Source organism: Seriola aureovittata, chromosome 20, assembly GCF_021018895.1.
Source record: "Seriola aureovittata isolate HTS-2021-v1 ecotype China chromosome 20, ASM2101889v1, whole genome shotgun sequence".
Lineage (NCBI taxonomy): Eukaryota > Metazoa > Chordata > Actinopteri > Carangiformes > Carangidae > Seriola > Seriola aureovittata.
The window spans coordinates 22,344,353-22,361,831 of NC_079383.1; the positions used below are offsets into that span (position 1 = coordinate 22,344,353).

General features: G+C 44.5%; 1 protein-coding gene across 6 annotated transcripts in view; it reads right to left on the reverse strand.

The window, feature by feature from the left end:
* Nucleotides 1-15,011, reverse strand: part of LOC130161533 (sodium channel protein type 5 subunit alpha-like) — a 139,517-nt gene extending 124,506 nt beyond the window's left edge. For all 6 annotated transcript variants that reach the window (XM_056364899.1, XM_056364896.1, XM_056364897.1 and 3 more), the window contains exons 1-4: nt 14,929-15,011; nt 13,442-13,570; nt 5,707-5,798; nt 1,533-1,775 (exon numbers count right to left, since the gene is read on the reverse strand). In XM_056364899.1, the coding sequence (XP_056220874.1) occupies nt 1,533-1,775; nt 5,707-5,798; nt 13,442-13,570; nt 14,929-14,999 (535 nt within the window). In that variant the 5' untranslated portion in view covers nt 15,000-15,011. The remainder of the gene's footprint in view (nt 1-1,532; nt 1,776-5,706; nt 5,799-13,441; nt 13,571-14,928) is intronic.
* Nucleotides 15,012-17,479: the final 2,468 nt, after the last annotated feature.

Consider the following 17,479-nt stretch of genomic DNA (forward strand, 5'->3'; position numbering starts at 1 on the left):
CATATGTTTAGATGAGGACGACAGCTTTTTAAAAAATGATCTAATATCTGTTTTCTCAATATTTATTATCTATATATTCATTGTTTTTTAGTGGCGTTTAACGGACACCGTTTCCCATAAGCCATAAAAGAATATAAGTAAAGAAGAGGTGAAGAAAAGAATAGAAAAGGGAAAAGAGAAAATGTTATAAGAGAAAAGAAAAGCAGGAGAAAGAAGAGAAGGTGTGAAAAAAACCCACTGAGAAAGAAAGAAAATAGACCAATAAATAAATAAGAAACACAGACGCTGGAACAACAAGACGAGAAACAACATGAGTCCAGGTTGATAAAGTGTTTCTGCACCCACGGGTGTCCAGCGTCCTGCAGAGACACATGTGCAAAAAGACGCGACGCAGCTCAAGTTTCATCTGACAGCAGCGTTAAGTGTTTCCTTAACCCTGACCTCCACCTGCGTGTGTGTGTGTGTGTGTGTGTGTATGTGTGTGTGTGTGTGTGTTTATAACTATTTTGACATAACGTATATTATGTTCTCTGGTCAACATGCCTGACATGTCAAATAGTGTATATACCAAGTGACCTCGCATGACCTCTGTGTGTGTGTGTGTGTGTGTGTGTGTGTCATGTCTGTATGTACTATGTTCCTGGTGAACTGCCCGCACACACACATACACCCTGACAATGTATATATGTATGTGTGTGTGTGTGTGTGTGTGTGTGTGTGTGTCTTTATTGACGTCAGTTGTAACCAAAGTGCCAACATGACATTGTCCAGTCCATTTAGGAAACACCAGTCATCACTGCAGCATGACACACACACACACACACACACACACACACACTTCTCTCTACAGAACATACTAGAAGCAGGTCTTCTTCTTCTTCTACTGTTATTATTACTGGTCGTGTTATTTTACTGTAAACTACAGACACAAGGATCAGAACCAGGATTTTATAAAACACTTCAGGTCACGAGTCTCAGTTTTCCCGCCTCTTTGCTAATTCATGACGAGCTACTAAATGATGAGAAGCTTCCAGATTATTTCAGTCGTCTCCTTTTCTTTAAGGCTACAACTAAAATAAATGTTAAATTTAACTGTTAAGTGAAAATGAAAAAAATAAAAGATTTGAAATTAAAATCCATCACGTCCTTTGTGGCGGAGGGCGTGGCCTGTAAACTCCTTTAGCTTTGGTTCATGACACTTCATGATCACACGCACAGATCAGCTGTTTCCTGATCAGAATAATTGATGGACAGATCCACCACAATAAAAGACCAACAAGAAACATGGATCAACAGAGTCTGAGACCAAACTGGAGCTGATCTACTGAGGCTCAGGGTTTTCACTGTCAGACGCAGCAGAGATCCTGAGCGAGCGCCAGAGGGCGGGAGGGAGGCGTGAGCTGGACGACGCCAACAGAAACCCTCTCACACAGCTGATCCGAAACAACAACAGACAAACTCTCTCTAAGTTCAGACGTGTCTGAGCTCTCTCTATGTAAAACGCCAGCTAAGGCTTCAGATCGGGTCCTCACCCTCGTCGTTGATGAAGTCCTTCATGGAGGCCCAGGTCTTGTTGTTGCAGTAGAAGGAGGTGTTGGCGGGCAGGCTGCCGTTGACGCAGTGCGCCGTGCTGCGGACGCACTTCTGCCGCAGGTTTCCCATGAAGAGCTGCAGGCCGATGAGGGCGAAGACGCTCAGGCAGAAGACGGTGAGGATCATCACGTCGGCGAGCTTCTTCACCGACTGGATCAGAGCGCCGACGATGGTCTTCAGGCCTGAGGGACGGCCGAGGACGCAGACAGGATTAGCATACCTCGCCCAGTGAGACGGAGCTGACTCCAGCTCACCATTAAACTAATAATTAACTGCTCTCTTTTTAGTCAAATCCAATTTTAAAACTCAATCCAATCATGTAGTATCTACCTCTAATGTTGGACTAAGCTAATTAATAGATCAGGTGGCATAAAGATGGCTGCCAGTGTCTTCGCAGTGCGTCAAATCCAAAATATTTCAGTCGTAAACGGACTCCAAGTAAAGTTGTAAATATAAAGCTGAAGTTTATGGAGTTAAATTAAAGGGCAGCCATCGTTATGTACAAGACAGAATTAATCACAAAACAATTAATTGATATTATGAAAAAAAATGAGGTAAAGCCAATTAATATATAACGTTGCTGTTGGGTGAAAACCTTCAGAGATTTGTACAAATGAAAAATATTAAATACAAAAATATTAAATGGAAATTGAAGGTTTTGATCCGACAGCAGCTTTAAGGTTTTCAAAACTGTGGAAAAGTAAATTTATCAAGACCAACGAAATAAAACAAAACAGGCAACAACCCCCCCGCAACACTCATATAACACACACACACACACACACACACACACACACATACACACACACACACACAAACACACGGTGAAAACAGCAGGAACTCAGAACACAAAGGGTGCAGACACGCAGACGTCCAGATTTTACCAAATCAAAGAAACAACCAGTTTCTTCTTCTACTCTTTAATCAATTTAAACTTTTGGTTTGATTCATTAGAAACAGACACTAATCATTTTTCTCTTGTTGTCAGATTGTTCTCGTTAACACACGGGCGTCTGTGAACTAATGAATGACTGGTGGGATTATCTTCATGCTCTGTTACATGTGGCTACTACTGTGTTAGAGTTATAACATGTATGTAACATTGTTATAACACGGCCACCACGATGGCATCACTATGTTTTTGATCACATGTCAATGACGCTGTTAGCGCTACATGCTAACATGCAGAGTGGAGACATACAGAGGCTAGCTAGCATCAGATCTGAGGAAACACACATTTTCAATTTTGATATTCGTCTCACTGGCGATGAGAAAACAACTGGACCAGCGTGAGCTTCCTTTTTGGTAAAATCACTAAGACTGAACCTTTTTCCATGTTAGCATTTAGGCGACATTCACCACTTATTTTTAGTCAACACTGTCACAGGTTGAAATGGTGAACGTCAGCTGATCATTACATCAGCTGTAGCTAATTGGCGTTAGTTCTGTAAATACCTTGTTCGAAGGTTAAACTTGGCTCAACAGTTTTGCATTCATTCAGTTTCTGTAGCCAACATTAAACTATAGTCCAACAATATATTCCATCCTCTCGTTTAAACCTTCATTATTAATTAGTTTATCAACTTAGTTGTTCTATATCAGGATACCAAGTTTTTTAATCACGTAATAAATTGTGCCAAACTCAGTTATGCTGAAAACTAAACCGGATTTAATGAGGGATTATAACGGATCCTGATTCAACTGGGTTCAGATTTAATAAAATGCTATGCTATGCTATATTAATGATGTCATGTTTTCTGAAGCTGTTAATCATTCATTTTTAGAAACAACATCATGTGAATTCAGCTGTGTCCGGTTCAGGAGCTGCTTCCTTCACAGCAGCGCAACTAGAGCGTCCCTTCGGTCCGACAGCTAACAGAACAACTCTTAAAACCAACACACTTAATACCTCAAGTTTAAAAAAAATAAATAAATAAATAAATTGTTGTTTTCAAGGTTGCTAGGCGACAGGAGCTTTGAAACAACAACAACAGCAGGAACAGCTGGTGACTCTGTAGAACAGACCGTCACATTTCGGTTCAGGCTTCGCAGTCTACGACAGCTAACGTAGACCACGTCCTCCGAAGACCACGTCCTCCGAAGGATGCGGCTCCTGAATTGGGACACAGCTTTTATCTGCAGTTCATATGGTCAAAACATTAATAATGAGCCTTTAATTAAACATTAGAAGCCATTTTACTTTCTTTTTTCCTTTTTTTTCATTTGCTTGATTCGCTCAAGAGTTGTTTTATGTAAAGTTGCTGTTTGCTAAACCTCTGATGTCCACTCACAACCAGTTATCAGGAAGACTTCAGTGCTTCTTTCTGCATACTGCCTGTGTGACAGTGTGTTAGTGTTCAGTAGGGAGTATGCAGCATGAGGTTCCAAACACAGCCACTGATTTAGTGCTTCCAGCAGGCCGGGAGGGGTGCGTTTGATATTCGCTCCCCTGCGTTCGCTTCCTCACCTGGGATGACAGAGATGGTTTTGAGCGCTCGCAGCACCCTGAACGTCCTTAAGGCTGACACATTACCCAGGTCCACAAACTCAGTCACATATCTGCAACAAGCCGGGAGACAGAAGCACAAGAACAGACACACACAGAAGGGTATGACCGCACTGAACAACAACGAGCCGACACAGAGGGACAGAAAGATGGAGATACTGTGTAGAGACAGACAGAGAGAGATACAGCAGAGACGGGTCGGACAGTGGACGTTGACTGTTTGAAGGGGAAATCAGATGCTCAAAACTAATCACATGGATAGAAACTGGAGACAAACTAAAGTCAAAGATCCTCAGATTATGAAACATTTTCTACCTCTTCAATAAAACAAGCTCATTTCTTTGTTTTACTGGCTAATAATCTGGGTGTTTGCATAATACTTTTCAATTTTGGTGGCAGCTAATGATAACTTTATTAATTAAGTAATTTATTTTTTGTTATTTATTATTTTTTAGTTATTTTTCATGTTAAACATAACAATGTGTAAATTCTCACATTTAATGTACAAAAAAAATATATAATAGTAGGAGACATTAGTAGACATTAATTGGTGTTTACTTTATCAGTGCTATAAAGACAAACTGTCATTTCAACAGTGCTGCTAGCTGCTAGCTGCTACTGTTACTGTGGAAACAGATTTAGCAAATTCAGCAACTAGCAAATTGCTACAAACGAGACATTAAACATTAAATTTAACTTGCTTGTGTTTTCTGACATAAACGTTACTATTCTCATTGGTAAATAAAATTCATTGTCTGAATATTATAATAATAATAATAATTATAATAATTTATATTGGAATAATGCTCTCAACATTTATCTGACTGGTTTCTTGTAAGCTAATCGCCCAGTTAGCTTGCTGTTTGCAAGTCATCATTAGCAACTAGCCAATAAGCTACGGATTAAAAACTAATTTCTCTTTTTGTTATCTCATTAGCTGATGTTAACTTCAGTAAAATGTATGTTATTTTTTTACTTTCACAGTTGTTTAGCTGCAAAGGTAAAGTATAAAAACTACATGTGTGACATTAACAAACAGTTAGCCAACATTAGCTTTAACTTTAAGAACTTTACTGTTTGAGTGAAGTTGACATCATTTAAAATTCTTATAAATTGTTAAATTTTTTAATACAACTTTTATCATTTATAATTTGCTAACCTTCACATTTTATCCGACTGTTGGCTGGTGAATCTTATATATTTTTTATAAGAGGGTTATTTGCTTTGCATCCATTTATTCTGTATTTTGTGAAGATTATAAAGATTATCTAAGTATCTTTTAGCATCAAGTTGTAGTTTGTAACTACGAAACACTCAGATTATTAACTAATTAACCATTAAACTTCTGTCAGTGTAAAACAAACATCTCCAGTTAAGAATCAAGTGTTTGGCTTCGACACATCTGACTTCACCATTTCTTTACTCAGACCAGGTGATTACACCTGAGACCCCTGATTGGGCAGAGGGCGGGAGGTGGGCGGGGGCTGGAGCTGCAAGACACGGCAGACATGGGACGAACAAGAGAGGACGTTCACGACGACGTTACGATGACAAGGTTTGGTTTTTCTGCTCCTTGTCGCCCCCTGGTGGCGGTGGTGAGGCCTTACCTGGGATGACTGAGATAGTTTTCAGGGCTCTCAGCACTCTAAAGGTTCTCAGCGCCTGCAGGTTCCCTACTTTGATAAACTCTGTTAACAGCCTGTAGGGGGCAGTGTGGTGGTTGTCAACATACAACAAAAGAAGACAAACATAGCAGAGTCTGAAAATACTGTGGTGATTTAAAAGCACACTCCTGGTTTGTTACGGCGCCAACAGTGAACCAAATCCTCCAAATCAACTCTACAACTGAATTGTAGTGAGATTTAAAACCTCAGCACAGATCTGTGAGGATCTGGACGGGCTGTTAGCAGCTGTAACAGAATCAGGAAGTGTAACGTTACAGATCTGGAAAAGAAAAAAGATAAAAGAATCAGAGAGAATCAAATGTAAGTTTGTCTTTATCACCATAGTTTCCTGTGAAAATCATGATCTGTTATTTTATTTTGAAATGTTAAGTTTCACCCTCTCATTTAATTACGTCAATCACCATGAAGCGTCCAGACTAGAACCAGACCAGCAGCACGGCCGGTACTAGCAGTCGACTCTAGCTTGACTTGGATCCGCTGATCAATAAGAAACTTCTGCACGGAAATACTCAAAAATATTTAGATGAAGACTGTGAGATCGGTTTGAGAGCTCTAACAAAAGTGGATAAGACGACCTTTGAGTGGAGAATAATTTGTAAAACTGTCATGTCTCTCGTACATAGAGATTTGTCACAGTTCTTTAAATATGAAGATTTATATTGTTCATGTTTTAAATCTCAAAAATCTCCAGTATCAAAAATATCTGTAATAATCAACGTTGATTTAATGTTTTGTTTCTGTGGATCAGTAGCTACAGTTTCCTTCAACAAACGGAGCATAACGAGGTCGAATGCGATGACGGATTTCCAGTCCAGGCTGTGAACACGTCTCCCTTTAGATCAAATCAGACGAGGCCGCGAGAGCCGGAAAGGCGCCAGGTGACGGCAGCCATTTTGGGTCCCCGGTTAGATGGAGTAATCTGATCCCGAGCTGCTAACGGCCCTCCATTACTGCTCATATTTCACCGCCGTTGACTGGCAGGCTGATTGAATTACAGTGAAGGCGTGGGGGGTGCGGGGTGCAGGGTGGGGGGGTTCACGGTGGCCAGAACAGGTCGTTTAGATGCAGGTAGAGCTGACCAGTAGATAGAGGCCGAAGGACCAGTTCAGCTCTGCTCGTAATGCTCCTACAGCGAGTTAGATACCGACTAATATCTGGATTTCTCCTATTTATACTGTATGTTCTCTAAATGTTTCTGATGACCCACTTTAAAGGAGATTAATATGAGATTTGATAGAAACACATGATGCTGTGGCAAAGCTATTAAAACAAGACTGAACTAAAATGTTATTTATTTTGTCTTTTTGCTTCTTTTATTCTCATAGAAAGTGGAAACTTTTCATGTTGTGACTAAAATTTAGACCCTGAAATCCTCCGTTACTCAGCAGTTTGTTCTGACGTGTTTAAAACAGCATGTGTTCATCTGCCCCGGACAGTAAATATACTTACTGTATGTTGTTATTAATTACTGAGACATGCATCAACATTTTCTTCTCCACACCTTCATGAACTGAACCCACGATTCTTTAGAATATAATAATAACCTCCAGGGAGAATTAGCATCCTCTCTTTATATATCATCACCTCTAAAATTCAGTGAACGATGATCAGGTCTCATTTCATTAGGGTTAATAATTTACTTATGTTTCTTAATTAACGTAGTGAAGATTTATTGATGATTTTATTAACTTCAAATATATAAAATGTTGCACCTTTAATTCAGTGAAAATGTCTGTGGAGCTGCTGGTCTGGTGATGGCAGCCATTAACATGTCATTACACCGGCAATATCAGCAGCACAGGGGCGGGCTGTGTGTGTGTGTGTGTGTGTGTGTGTGTGTGTGTGTGTGTGTGTGTGTGTGTGTGTGTGTGTGTGTGTGTGTGTGTGAGTGTGTGTTGGGGAGAGGAGGGGAGGGCAATGGACTCTGTTACCATGGGAATGTTGACTCGGTGGGAGGGGAGGACAGCATCAATCAGACATTTAGTGTGTGTGTGTGTGTGTGTGTGTGTGTGTGTGTGTGTGTGTGTGTGTGTATGTGTGTGTGTGTGTGTGTGTGTGTGTGTGTGTGTGTGTGTATTTACCGACCATCACTCTGGTTTTAATAAAACCCGGGTGCAGAGGGGTGATGTGATGTGTCAGGGGTGGAGTGTGTGTGTGTTTGTGGATGTAAAGGATGCTCGAATTTTGTGTGTGTGCCACCACACATTCACTTAACATGTTCTTCATCCTTGGTGCGTGTGTGTGTGTGTGTGTGTGTGTGTGTGTGTGTGTGTGTGTGTGGTGTGTGTGTGTGTGTGTGTATGTGTGTGAAGAGGTGACTTATGTGTCCCTGTCCTGCTAAAGATCCATCTGACCACAGGACGGCCTTTGGTTGAAGGACACACACCTAGTGACATTGTGTGTGTGTGTGTGTGTGTGTGTGTGTGTGTGTGTGTGTGTGTGTGTGTGTGTGTCTGAGGCCAAACAAGAGATCAACACTTTGTCTGAATGACAGGAGAACAGATGGAGGGATGTGAGTGAGCAGCAGGAAAAACTCTGTGCAGCCCTTCTCTCTCAAACTCCACCAAAGATTTACTCAGTTTCCCAGAATTCCTTTTCACAGTGACTAGAAGAGGCTTTGAATTTGTTATCATCAGTATAGACATGGAAAATGTTGGAATATTTCAGAGATTTAAAGTGAGAAGGGAAATTATTTGTCAGTTTAGTAACAAATTACTTCATTTAGACCCTCAGATTATCACCATTCATTCCACTGAAAACTCTCAGTAAGAAATATAAAGATATATACAGGAAGTTGTGTGTGTGTTTGTCCTGGTGTCCACGTGAAGACGAAGCCGCTCTGACCTACTGAAACAGACAGAATGTAAAGCACTTCCCCAGCAGATGTGTTAAGTGTTTTAATGGTGGATTTGTCCTTTAAGTGAAGCTGTTTCTCCCTGTGAGAGAATCGGCCGCGGGTCATCGGGGTCGTATTATGTAACTCCGCAGACACGGCGTCCCGCCATCTCAGGGCACCTTCATCAAGACGTTTCAATTTAGTGGGCGGCCGCCGCGGAGGGGACACCGCTTCATTACGCCAAGCGGTAACCTCAAAGCCGAGCCTCGGGGTCAACTATTGATCCGATCGGTTCATTCTGATCGTTTATCTTCCCGGCGGCGTCCCTCGCCGCACGCTTCCAGCTCCTCAGCACTGTGATTGATCGCCGCCTGATCGCTAACCAAACCAAAGCGCAGTGATTTTCCATCAGTCAGTCAATTACTGAAGTGGGCAGGTCACGCTCTTTCCCGCTCTGAAACAAAACGCTGGCGGGTGGGCGTCGCCGATGGCGTTCAGAGGGAAAGAGACTCTGAGCTGCTGTTTGTGTCTCAGGCCTGAATTGAGGGTTTGACGGTCGTTCGTGTGCCGAGTGAGTTTAAACCCTCCGCTTCTCAAAACCTGTAATTTGGAAAATGCCTGGGTGTCACTGAGAAAATCACTTTCGTCTCTTCTCCGCTGAAACACTGAGGAAAGTCATCTCATCCTCCAGCCGGCACATTATTCACTGTCCCACTTTAGACCTGCTGTGTTTCTACGTTTACTCTTTCACATCGGCTGTTGTTTCTTTTGTTTTTGGTGATTTTAGTTTTAGAAAGGTCTTTCAGCACTCCTCCGTTATTGTGATACTTTATATGTAAGGCTGTTTTAAAAGGGAGAGAAAGCCGGAAAGCAACAAAATGCTGCATTACAGTGAGTTGATAAAACACCAGGAAGACGCTTCCTGCATTGCGTGTGCGTGGCAGCTGCGTCGCTGAACTTCTGCAGCTTGTATGCATGTGTTTGTTCACACCGGCTGCGTGTGTGCTGCGCCAGCTCCATCTTTCGGTCGGATTCAAACGCGGGCCGTTGCAGTCAGGACTGAGCCTTCGTGGTTTACGCTCCACGGCTACACGAATTTCGTTTCATTATAAATTAATTTATGATTTATTTTTGACAGAAAACGTCACTAAAATGTCACTGTCTCCACATGCAGCTGCTAAAATGGTTGAAAAATATATTCATATTTTCTCTTGTCTGTGGCACGTTCTGGTGTGATGTGTGGTCTATTTTTGCGAGACGCCAAATCTCTAGATCATGTGACGCAGCTGCGAGACTTGAGATGCATGGGAGTTTTTCGCTGCAACCCATTCACATTCACACAGCCGCTACGCACACGCCACGCAGCCAGTGTGTTCCTGGCCTCAGGGGTTAGGTTTTAACCTATTACTATTACTCACTTTTAACTTTGCGTTCTCGTGCCCATGATGGCTGCATCATGTAAATATCTTCTCGCCATTGTCACAGCGAGATTTGGTTCAGGGGCCTCACAAAGATCTACACAGGCGCCGCTTTCGTTTCTTGATCTCAGAATGAAAACAGTAGTGAGCTTTTCTCCTCGATTTTAATGTATCATTTAAATCTGTTTCTGTTCGATGTGAACGCTGTAGTGCTCCCAGTATTTAGGTAAGTATGTGAACGATTGCGTTGTCTACACGAATGTGTGGTTGAAAGGCGAGAAAACCTTGAGCGATCTGTACTCCACGTTACTGACAACTGTGTTTTTAAGTTTAACATCTACTGTCCTTCCCTCCAGACAGCCAGTGGCTTTTAGTCTGGATTGTGTTGCTGAACTAAACTAAGAAATACAAAGAGCCATTTTAAAGAGGACAAAAGTAACGTGGCAGTTAGTCGCATTTAAAGATCGGAGTGTCCTTAAACGTCCATCTGTGTCCACAGAAGTTAATATTTGAATCGTGCTGATGATTCTCAGATTGATTTTGTGAGTCGGAGAACAGCAGCTCTGTGTGTTTCATCAGAGCAGGTGTCGCCTCATTAAAGTGGAGGTGACCTCAGTTTGGAAACAAATCCCATGATTGTTTAGAAAAGCGTTTACAGTGAAAAGGAACGGAGGGAGACGCCATTTTTCACTGCTGACCAGCCCCTGGGGAAATGTGCTTCTAATGGAGGGACAAACAACCCCCCCCCCCCCCCCCCCCGACCTTTCGGAGCAGGACAGATCGCATTGTGTGATGGGATTTAATCCAAGGAGAGCAGAGGTCAGTGAACAGAGCAAGGCACTAATACTGCCAGGGTACAGGGTTCAAATCCCACAGAGGTCACTGTCACTCAAACAGCATGTGTTAACAGTCCTGACACACAACACACAGAGCACAACAAAATACTGAAAGGAAATATTATCAGATACATGTGATTAATCCTGTTAGCTGTAACTGTTAGCTGTAGCTGTTAGCTGTAGCCGTTAGCTGTAGCTGTTAGCTAAAAGATATTCAACATCTAGATTCTAGATGATGTTTAATCCATAAGAATGCATCATGTTATTTGAAATCATCATATGTTTCATGTGGAAATTTTAATTTGAAAAACGTCAGTTAAAAGTAAACTTTACTTTGAAATATGGAGTGAAAGTAAGAGAAGTGGAGTATAAGTATCAGCGGACGTCACTTCACTGCAGACAAGCTGTTTTTAAAGCAGCTTCTTCTTATTAAGAACATAATGATTTATGACGCTGCAGCCTGAAGGATGTCGTCCTTCCAGCGTTTGGACGGACAGCACAATGAGACGGCAACTTCTGAAGTTAGACAGCAGACTTTCTCCTTACTGTGCAAATGTGTCGGAGTTTAACAAACACTTCTGCTTAGCCGTGGAAACGTCTGCAGCTTCCTGCTGCACGGCCGCAGAGACAGGTCTGTGTTGGGCTTTAACTCTCGGCTTTAATCCCATCAGTCGTGTCATATTAACTCAACTCTCTGCTGCTCCGACTTTCTCTCCTCAACTCGCAGATTAAGTCTTTTCTACTTTGCACCTCTTTTTTCCTGGTCAGGTGTTTCACAATAAAAGTCCTTCAGTGGCTGAAGCAGCATAATCAACCCTCCCTTTCCTGGTGTTCTTTTAATGTGAAAGATCTACAGGAAGTGCCGACTGTAGCGTGACACGTAACAAAGTGAGGCAGGATCGAATACACTGGATTTAGACCAGATGGTTTTTTATTGTTCCTTGTTTGCAGAAGTTTGGATCCTCTTTTATTTTTAATATGACGTTTTATTTGTTTATTTTTTCTTTTGTTTTGTGAAATTTCAAAACGAGAAAGAAAAAGAATTTGGACGAAATAACTTCAGATAAAAAGATGCAAAGACCCAGGAGTCAAGATCATTCACTGCAATTCTTTTTCCAGAGCGCCTCACCCCCTCACCGTCCACCCCCTCACCCTCTCACCCTCTCACCCCCTCACCCCCTCACCGTCCACCCCCTCACCCTCTCACCCCCTCACCCTGTCACCCTCTCACCCTCTCACCCCCTCACCCTCTCACCCTGTCACCCTCTCACCCCCTCACCCTGTCACCCTCTCACCCTGTCACCCTCTCACCCTCTCACCCTGTCACCCTCTCACCCTCTCACCCCCTCACCCTGTCACCCTCTCACCCTCTCACCCTGTCACCCTCTCACCCCCTCACCCCCTCACCGTCCACCCCCTCACCCTCTCACCCTCTCACCCCCTCACCCCCTCACCGTCCACCCCCTCACCCCCTCACCCCCTCACCGTCCACCCCCTCACCCCCTCACCCCCTCACCGTCCACCCCCTCACCCCCTCACCCTCTCACCCTCTCACCCCCTCACCGTCCACCCCCTCACCCTCTCACCCTCTCACCCCCTCACCGTCCACCCCCTCACCCTGTCACCCTGTCACCCCCTCACCCCCTCACCGTCCACCCCCTCACCCTGTCACCCTGTCACCCTCTCACCCTCTCACCCCCTCACCCTGTCACCCTCTCACCCTCTCACCCTGTCACCCTGTCACCCCCTCACCCTGTCACCCTCTCACCCTCTCACCCTCTCACCGTCCACCCCCTCACCCTGTCACCCTGTCACCCCCTCACCGTCCACCCCCTCACCCTCTCACCCTCTCACCGTCCACCCCCTCACCCTCTCACCCCCTCACCCCCTCACCCTCTCACCCCCTCACCCTCTCACCCCCTCACCGTCCACCCCCTCACCCCCTCACCCCCTCACCCTCTCACCCCCTCACCCTCTCACCCCCTCACCCTCTCACCCCCTCACCCTCTCACCCCCTCACCGTCTCACCCTCTCACCCCCTCACGATCTCACCCTCTCACCCCCTCACCCTCTCACCCCCTCACCGTCTCACCTTCTCACCCCCTCACCTTCTCACCCCCTCACCCCCTCACGATCTCACCCTCTCACCCCCTCACCCTCTCACCCCCTCACCCTCTCACCCTCTCACCCCCTCACCATCTCACCCCCTCACCGTCTCACCCCCTCACGATCTCACCCTCTCACCCCCTCACCGTCTCACCCCCTCACCCCCTCACCGTCTCACCCCCTCACCCCCTCACCCTCTCACCCCAGCTCCACCCCCTGCAGTGATGTCATTGTCCTGGAGGCGGAGTCTGTTTCTGACCCGTACAGTGACGTTGAAGCTTCAGTTCTCTGAGCTTGTCGACATGTTTATTTTCCTCTAGTTCTTTTCAGTGGAATTAATGAAGTTGATATTTCGGCCTCTGCTGCTTTTATTTTGAATTTTTTTATTGCTTCTTTTAAAATATGAATATTTATTAAAGTGTGTGTGTGTGTGTGTGTGTGTGTGTGTGTGTTTGACTCACGCCATGACGATGACGCTGAAGTCGAGCCAGTTCCAGGGGTCCCTCAGGAAGGTGAAGGGCCCCACACAGAAACCTCTTGCCAGGATCTTTATGAGCGACTCAAAGGTGTAGATACCTGTGAAGGTGTACCTGGGGGGGGGGGGGGGGGGGGGGGGGGGTTGAAGAGAAAATGGAGAGAGAGGAGACATTTTAGTGATCGATGAGGGAGGGGAGGAAAGATGGACAAAAGCAAAGGAGGAAGTGTTGGAGGAAAAGAAGAAACATGTTGGGAATGAAATGTTGAGGAGAAACAGAAAGGACAGCAGGAGGTGGAAGGGAGGAAGAGAAGGGGGAGGAAATGGAGGGCAAGGAAGGACGACGGGAGGAAACGGGTGAGGAGAGGGAGTTTAGATCAGGAGAGGAGAGATGAATAAAGAAAAGAAGATGGAGAGAAGGAGCGGAAAAGAGGGGGCGGATGAATGTTCATAAAATCAGCAGAGCCGCGACTCTCAGCCAAACATCCTTCACTTATTCATTTTGTCCCCAGAAACAAGTTTGACCCGACAGGAGGCAAGTGAAGCGGAGAGAGACAGACAGGAGGGAGGGAGGAGGGAGGGAGGGAGGGAGGGAGGGAGGAGGGAGGGAGGGAGGGAGGCACGTCAACACAGCTGGAGGCCATTAAAGGCTCAGTTCACACAAATCACTAAAACACACAATCCACACGCACAGCCAGGAAACCGCTCAGGCTTTTCACAATACGAGTCCGCTGCCTGACAGAACATCATGTTTCAGGACAGATGAAGATGTTCAGGTTCAGATTTCGGACTCATCTTTAACTCACGCCGGAGTCAGATGTTTCAAGTCAGAGTGGTCGATTAATCAGTTTATTTCCTACAGGCTGTTTTCAAATGTGATGAGTTCACTCAAATAAAATGGTTGAGAGTCTGGGGGTGTCCTGGGAGTTTCAGGCAAAATTCAGAATTTGATCCCAGTGTCCAGTTTGTGCAGGAGCCAGAGTTACCTTCGCCTGCAAACGCTCGACAATGATTTATTCCAAAGAGTTTTTCCTGTGAGTCTGACAGAAAAAGGTCCAGCTGGTCTGGACACAGTTAATCCAACAGACCAGGACTCACAGTGAGTGTGTCGGCATTTACTGCAGGAAGAGCTGCTTTCAGCAGCATTTATTAAGGGTTTAATCCCCTCCCCCTCCAAAAGGTGATTTATTTTGAGGAAGTAGACGCACTCGGTGTGTTTCCATGAACCTGCTTAATGTGCAGTTTGAAAATGAGTAACAGCAACACGTGAAAAAAAAACACTTTTTTTGCATCCAAGTCGTGACAAGAGGCACGAGCTGGAAATCCATCGCCACGTTGAACTGGAACGAAGAACCCAGCTTCATTCACATAACATCAGTCTTATACAGACAGACAGACAGACAGACAGACAGACAGACAGACAGACAGACAGACAGACAGACAGACAGACAGACAGTTTCCAGGTGTACTTACTCCAGGTATTTGGCCCAGTACGCCGGCTCCGACATGGCCATGAAGCAGCAGTTGGTCAGGATGGTGCACATGATGAACAAGCTGAATAACGTGAGCAGGTTAAGGAACAGGAAGCAGTAACAGCACGTACAGTTCATTATGACATCATTATGACATCAGCGGCATCGTGATCCGACACTCAGGTGGAGGTCGCCCAACAGCCAATGAGACTGCAGTTCCAGTTAGTGTCGCTGCTTATCCTGATCTGAATCATTTAATCTGATATTTGTTGTTATTATATGATTTCTGTTAATTCTGCGTCTTCACAGCTGCACTGTGCGTCACACTCACTCACGCTGTTGTAACCTCCAGGTTTCGTTTCCAACTCCGGACTGAGTCAAGTTCATCGTGTTATAAACATCGACGCTCTAGAAATAAATTTACAAATAGTTTCATAGGTTGTTGGGGAGCGGGTGGGCGGAGCTTGGCTCGGAGAACAAGAGGCACCAGGAAGAGAGAAGAGCGTCGACGTAACTGTGAAATGGAAATGTGCTCGGTGCGACGGCGGCGATCCAGGAACTGAAGCGTCTTTGAGCCGAGTGTCAGCTAAACGCCTGAAATGTAAATGTAAAAACCAGTGTGTGTGTGTGTGTGTGTGTGTGTGTGTGTGTGTGTGTGTGTGGGGACTACATGCCAAAGTGATTTTACATGTGCTTTTTCTTTTTTTTTTTTAAGCACCTTTCACTGATTTCCCATTAGGGCTAAACAAAGACGAAGTGCAGCGCCGAGTTAGCATGTGTGTTTCAGCGCTCCCCTCCGACGCCTGCCACATTCAATACAGCAAATTAATATGCCATTAACAGCAGCGATGGGAGAAAGGAACCTCTCTGGTCTAATCATCATATAATGGGGAGCAGTAACTTTCCAAACTGTCAGAAGGCAGAAATACATGTTAAATATCACCTTCACCTGCCATGTTCGGCGCTGCACGCGATGAGGTGGGAGAGACTTTGTGAGACCTCGCTCAGCTGTCAATCACAGCTATAAATGAATCATAATTATTGTAATTTGGCAGAAGGAACATACTCCCTGTGTGAAAGCGGCCTAAACTCCAGCTGAAAGTTGTTTGAGCGGCGGGGTAATTGTTGATTGAGTGCCGGCTGTAATGATGTTGCCGGAGCGCGGTGGCAGGCGGCGAGATAATACGGTTACCGATTGACAAACAACGCAAATGTCCCCCCACCGCCGCCGCCGCAGAGCCAGGAGCTAATTATGCCGTAATGATAGCCCTGCTGTTACGGACCTCCCAGGCCACCGTATTGGTAATGTCATTACACCTCCCACATCCACCGCGGGATCCCTCTTCCTCTCTCCTGCATTCACTTTTTCCTCCTTCGTTCCACATTTGTGCATCTCCATCATTCTCTCCTCTTTACCTCCTTCATCCCTACATCCTTCTTCTCTCTCAATTAACTTGTTCAGTCAGCTAAAGACCCGGACACTGCACTCAGCTTTTTATTTTTTCACTCCTCTCTTTTCCCTCAGGGTGTCATCACATCTAGCTGCTCCAAAGACTGCTTTTATTTTGAAAGAGGAGCAGGGAGGAAATGCATCTGCAAGCACAAACTCAGCAGAGGACAGTCTCTCAGAATCACACAAGTATTATTGAATGTATAGAGCAGTATAATATATAATATGGTAAATAGTAAATAAATAAATCAATACTAACTGAAAGGAAAAGATTTCTTTGATTAATAATGAGCAGCCATCAAAGAGGGAGGCGTCCAGAGACGGAGCTGTTTATTTATATTTTCAATAAAGTTATTGTGGAAAAGAAGATGTTTTGATCGAGTTCTGGCGGGGGTTCTTCTATATTTCTATTTCTAACCATCATTAACTGCCAAAAAAAGCTAAAACATAAAACTATAACTCGGACACAGCAACACGATGCAGCTGCAACCTTGAGACTTGGACTTGACTCAGACTGGAGGAAATAAGACGACGTGACTCTGATTAAAGTTTTGACCTGGAAAAATCCCAGAACAATAAAAACGAAGTCAATGTCAGACCCTGCAGATCCGCACAAACACACACACACACACACACACACACACACACACACACACACACACACACACACTCACACACACACACACACTCGACACCTGCTCGTTTTGCACTTTAACTGGTTTCTGTTTGTGGCAGTTAAAGATTTGCACGAGCAGTTTTCATATGAAGATTTGTGATTTGATTCAGACTTGAGATCTGATGTGGGACGGCCGGTCTTAATTCTCTAGCTCAGAACTAAGTCATGTTTCCATGGTAACAGTCACAACTGATCAGTGGCACAAAATGACAAAAAAAACAAGCTAAACACGGCTTATGATTTATTACATTATATTTGCTAATAATGTTGTTGCAGTTACATGTGGCCGCTCGTTCAGACACGTTTTATTTTGAAAGAAACTTCATTCATCTCAAAATTCATGGCAGATCAGCTGTAAGAAAGACGAGATCTACACCTGAATTAACATCTGAGCCCTAAAATCAGCTGTGGTTAAAATACAGAACC